Source organism: Octodon degus, unplaced genomic scaffold (assembly GCF_000260255.1).
Source record: "Octodon degus isolate 3935 unplaced genomic scaffold, OctDeg1.0 scaffold00044, whole genome shotgun sequence".
In the NCBI taxonomy this organism is placed as follows: Eukaryota; Metazoa; Chordata; class Mammalia; order Rodentia; family Octodontidae; genus Octodon; species Octodon degus.
The window spans coordinates 9468445-9473936 of record NW_004524620.1 but is presented as its reverse complement, the minus strand read 5'-3'; the positions used below and the strand labels follow the sequence as shown (position 1 = coordinate 9473936).

At 42.8% G+C, this 5492-nt stretch overlaps 1 protein-coding gene across 1 annotated transcript in view; it reads right to left on the bottom strand.

Annotated features, from left to right (window-relative positions):
• Nucleotides 1-5492, bottom strand: part of Ccdc171 (coiled-coil domain containing 171) — a 533698-nt gene that overhangs the window by 527057 nt on the left and 1149 nt on the right. Inside the window, exon 2 of the mRNA XM_023715854.1 lies at nucleotides 1216-1372. Coding sequence (XP_023571622.1) covers nucleotides 1216-1259 — 44 coding nt within the window. The 5' untranslated portion in view covers nucleotides 1260-1372. The remainder of the gene's footprint in view (nucleotides 1-1215; nucleotides 1373-5492) is intronic.

Genomic DNA, 5492 nt, shown 5'->3' with positions numbered 1-5492 from the left:
CATGCTGGGATGCTAAATGGCAGAAGGGCACAGCAGACACAACCTGCTTACATCAAGGAGGCCAGAATGCAAAGAGAAGCAGCCAGGAAAGGATAACTGCCTTTCTAGATCACACCCTAGTGACCACCTCTTCTGTCAGATTCGCGTGCTGAAGGCACACTCAGCAGTGGACGAACCCACCAGTGATTACAGCACCCCATGGTCCAGTTGCCTTCCAACCACATGAAATCTGGGGAAACACTTCAGGTCAAAATGTAGCATCATGGTCTTACTTTTTGCACTGCTGAGACAAAACACCCAAAACCCAAAGACAGAAGAGGAAAGAGTTACTTCAGTTCACAGTTTGCAGAGGTTTCAGTCTACAGAGGGGTGGCTCAGGGCAGGGTGGCAGAGTGGCACGACAGGAGAAACAGTCCATGGGAGGGCTGGCAGAAGGCAGCAGGCAGCAGAAAGCCCTTTTATCCCATGCAAGGCACAAGCCTTTTGGGTGGTGCCAGCCACATCCAGGTTGGGCCATCTCATTACCCACACTCAGAACCATGCTCCAACTAGGCCCCACCTTCTATTAGCACACTGGGCTTTGAAAGTTTGTGGATTAATATGCTAAGTGAGCATAAGGCCCCATGATGTAGTCACCTCCCCAGGAGTCTTGTTATCCAGTCAAGTTGACAGTTAAGATTAATTGACACAAATGGGAAAGCAAGTCACATAGCAAGCGGTCATGAATACGGGACAGGTCTCTCCCTGTTGGGGGTTGGAATGCGGGACTGGGTCTTTTCCTGTTGGGGGTTGGGCTAGTGACTCATTTGGCCCATTTGATACTGGATTTAATCAGTTTTACCTGAGCAATGGTGCTTGTAATCCCATTGGCTGACCTCCCACCTCCCACCCACCTAAGCGAGTTTTGTCCCACCTCCCACCCACCTAAGCGAGTTCCCATTCTCTCTACCTTAGCCCCACATGGTTTTACACTATAAAAGTCCCTGGAAGAGACAGCTTCCCAGGGAACTACCTGCTCAGGAACCCCCTCCTGTCCCTCTCTTGGACAGGAGCTTTCTTTCAATAAATATATTCTGCTCATTAAAAAAAAAAAAAATTTAACTGACACACCACCCCATGAGAATTCTTACGCTTAGCCTCACCAGCAACGTAATTCTCCATGTCCTTTGCAACCACAAGCATTTTTTACCTAAAGAAAAGAGACTGAGGACTTACCTTTGAGTATCACTAGTAGCGCTGTTTGAAGTGTTTACATTCATGATAAGCCTTCCAACTCTTAAAAATATCCCACTATTTCTGAACGGTACACTTCTTTATTAATGACTGAAATTGTCCAAGATGTCTATGGCTCTCAAACTGGATGGACTTCAGTCTGTTAAAAAATAATATGACGTCTGTTTTATATTTGAATCCTGAGAATATGAGTGATTTTTCATCTATGGCCTGTTTGTTAATTTTTAAATTACACAAAAAATGTAATTTTAAGAGCTATGTTTACTTTTAAAAGTACTGAAGGGCGAGCCAGACAGCTCAGAGGATTAAAGTGCCTGCTTAGGCAGAGCACAGCGGCTGGGGTTCAATCCCCTAATGTGCCGTGCCAGCCCCACACCCAGGGCGCACTGAGATAGTGATTGAGACTGGGCATGTTGGTGCGTGCCTGTAATCCCAGCGCTTGGGAGGCTGAAAATAGAATCACTATCCGATCTATGTAGTGAGATGCTGTAGACCCTGAACTACAATAATTTTTTTAAAAGTACTAAAAGCAAAATTGACAAGTTGTTAACATGTTCCTTCTTGTAAGAACACAGTAATGACTTTTAGATTTTAATCTTTCAAAACTGTTACAATAGTGAGATTTTCTGGAACATGGAAAAAATATATATGTATGCTATCTTGAGCACATAGAATAGGTTCCAAAGAAAGTGAAATCCAAAGACATTTTGGTCCCCAAAACCTTCTCATACCTGAGATATTTAGAAGGCAACACTGCAAGCAAAGAGACCAAAGTGCCCCCAAACAAAGACCCCATGGTAATTTTCTTTTTTTTTTTTTTAATTTCAGATGCTTTTTATTCAAAGAGACTCAAAAGAAAATAGAAAAAGGCAACAACCCAATGAAACATCTTTTGCCATTCAGTAAGCCCTAGAAGAGAGTTATTCTGAAATAGAAAAGTTAGCACTCATAAGTCCATGGCACTGGCAGAACAAAAACTTAAAAATTCACTTTCCTGGTTATATACCAGCAGATATCTCTATGAAAATTATTTTTATTTTTTTTTTAATTTTATGTGTGTGTGTGTGTGTGTGTGTGTGTGGCCAGCTCAGCCCACCAGGGGGCGGGGCTGGCTGGCATGTAGTGCTGGGGGATCGAACCGCGGTCCCTGTGCTTTGCCAAGCCTGTTCCTGTTCCAAGTAGGTGCTTTAGACCACTGAGCCATCTCACCAACCCCTCTATGAAAATTATTTTTACTGATCTATATAAAATATCTTTCTTCATAACAATTTTTCATAATTTCAGCCATGGCAATTTTCAAAGACCTTATTCCAAAGACATAAAAAAAAAAAAGAAGAGGGCTGGGGAGATAGCTCAGCAGTCTAAGCACCTGCCTGGCAAGCATAAAGACCTGGGTTCAATCTCCAGTATCACACACTGTGTTAGCCCTGGAACTCCAGTGCTGACCACCAAAAGCCCAGTGCTGGGGAGGCTGAGACAGAAGGATCACTATGAGTCCAATCTTCATAGCAAGATCCTGTACCAAATAAATTTTTTAAAAAATGATTTTTAAAAATTAAAATGAGGGCCGGGGAGATGGCTCAGTGGAATAAGTGCTTCCCTGGCAAGTGCAAGGATCTGAGTTCAATCCCCGGTTCTGCCAAAAAAAGAAAAAAAAAATTAAAATGAATAACTTGAATTAACTGTATAAGTAATTTAAAATTCCAGATGACATACAATGTCAGTCTTTTTCATCAATAGGTATAACTCTAAACATTATCTCCCACTTGAAAATAATCAATCGATCAATATTTATGAACAATTTGCTACATGAAAATTACTATCTGCATCATCATTCCAACTGTAACAAAAAAATCTCTTCTCTGGAGATTTGCTGAAGACTTTCTATGGATTATTTTATTCCACCATATGCCAACCCCTAGGGGAAGATACAGTTACTAACTCTACTCTGAACATGAGGATGCGCAGATTTAAATCTATTCAGTCACTTGCACAAGAGTGACAGATCTAGGAGGTGACAGTGTCAAGATTCACTCTCAGGCTGGCTGATCCCGGAGCTCCACTGAGGGTCCTCCCACCCATTTCTAAGACCTGGTTCACCCTGGCCAGAAGCATGAGAGACCTTGCCTTCTGGCCTCCCTAGAGGCACTTCTGCTGCCTGCTACAGGTTTCTCAAATACAGATCACCCTTCTCCACATTCAAACTACCGAGTCAAGGTGTTTTCTACAAGTAACTCTGGCCTTCAGGGGATTCTCAATCCAGATGCCACTGTTATAAGCTTGAGTCAAAAACAGGCCATCTTGTAACAGCGATAAGGAAAAAATTCAATCAGCTTTCTGTGCTAATATACTGACAAATAAATCTTTCGGCTGTAGGGTTGGATTTTTATCACTGCTATCAAAATAGATGATAGGGGGCAGGAGAGATGGCTCGGTGGTCTAGGGCACCTACTTGGAACAGGCTTGGCAAGGCACAGAGACAGCGGTTCAATCCCCCAGCACCACATGCCAGCCAGCCCCGCCCCCTGGTGGGCTGAGCTGGCCACACACACACACCACACTCTCTCTCTCTCTCTCTCTCTCTCAAATAAATAAAAAAAAAAAAAAAATAGATGATAGGATGTTACATGTATCACTCTTCATACAGGACATTGAAGCTAGACCCCATTTCTCTCAACATACACAAAACAGCAATCAGAGTGGTCCAAAGATGTAAAAAAAAATAAAATAAAATAAAATAACCTGTTGAAAGGTAAAATAGCTAAAACTCTTGAAGGCACAGGCATAGCCAAGGACTTACTGAAAGAACACAAACTGCACAAGGAAGAACACTGAGAATCAGCAAATAGGACTGCACCAAATCAAAAAGGCTTCTGCACAGCATAAGTTGTTTTTGTAAAAAATGGCTACCAGGGCAATCGAGCCCAGAAAACAAATGTTCTGGGCATCCTAACAGGAAGTTTCAGTCAGAAGGAAGATTTTACTTTCAATGTCAGAGCCACTGCTGGTATACGTTTCCTACCTCATGTCTGCATCCTTGAGTCGCTCAATGTATTTCTGTCTTTGCAAGGTCAGAAGAAAAAGGAGGGGTGAATGAAGACAGGCAAGTCACTTTTCCAGCTAAGCACACTGGCTCTCAGACAAGCTACCTAGGAACTCTAACAAGATTACTTAGAACATAATGAGAAAATTGAGAGCTCCAGGCATTGAAGAACTCATGGGCAAATGAGAATAATTCACTGGGTGAGTTAGAATTCCAATCCACATCTGGCTGACCATTTAGAGCCCTGTAAAGAAATTCGAACATGCCTGGTGTGGTGGCACAGGCCTGTAATCTCAGCACTCAGGAGGCTGAAGCAGGAGGACCATCAAGAGTTGGAAGTCAGCCTGGGCACCACAGTGAGTTCAGGACCAGCCTGAAGTGCATACTGGGACGCTATCTCAAAAAGAAAAAATTAAACCTCACATCCTCTATGTTTTATTTATCCCTTGCTAGAAAAAACCTGTAACTCCCCGAGCACATAGCCTTTATTAACCATTTCAACTACCAACACAAGGGTGATTTACCGGAAACACCATCATCTTCCACCCCTTCCAGACTAACGCAATCAGCAGATTACCAGCCACCAGGTCTCTTCAATCATTTAAACGCCCTCTTGACTAAGGGTAAAAGTTGAGTAAAGACAGTATTTCAGAATTCTAGTTTCACTTTGCTGGCTTTCCTTGCTCAGACAACTCCTCGATTCATTGAGCCCTTTTCAAGTTGTTGGTCAACGGATTGGATTCCGTAACACTATCCCCATCTTTTTTCACTACACAGTCTTCCTACAGTCCTCCTTCGTGATCACACCTGTCGGGCCTTTCTTTCAGCAGTTACATACACTATTTCACCTTTAAAAGGTGGTGTTTGGTTCCTTCAAAAAAGAAAAAAGACCAAGACAAAGGGGCTAAGACAAAGAATCTTATAATTGAGTGGGACTATAGAGACCAAACCCACTTTTTATACGACAGGCAAGAAGTCTGAACCCAGGAAGGTTTGGGGATTTGCCTGAGATCACATAGCTAATAAACGGCTGAGCCAGCCTTAGTACAAAAAGCTCCAGGCTAACAGTACTCCTTCTTCGCTTTCCCTCCTAGCAGTCTGCCCTGGCTTTGTTTCCTTGCATTTCAAGGGCAACCAAGTTCATGTCCCACTCCCTCCTGTTTTGTTGTTACTAGGCACTCACTGTAAAACAAATGGCAAAACTAGGAGTTCTTTA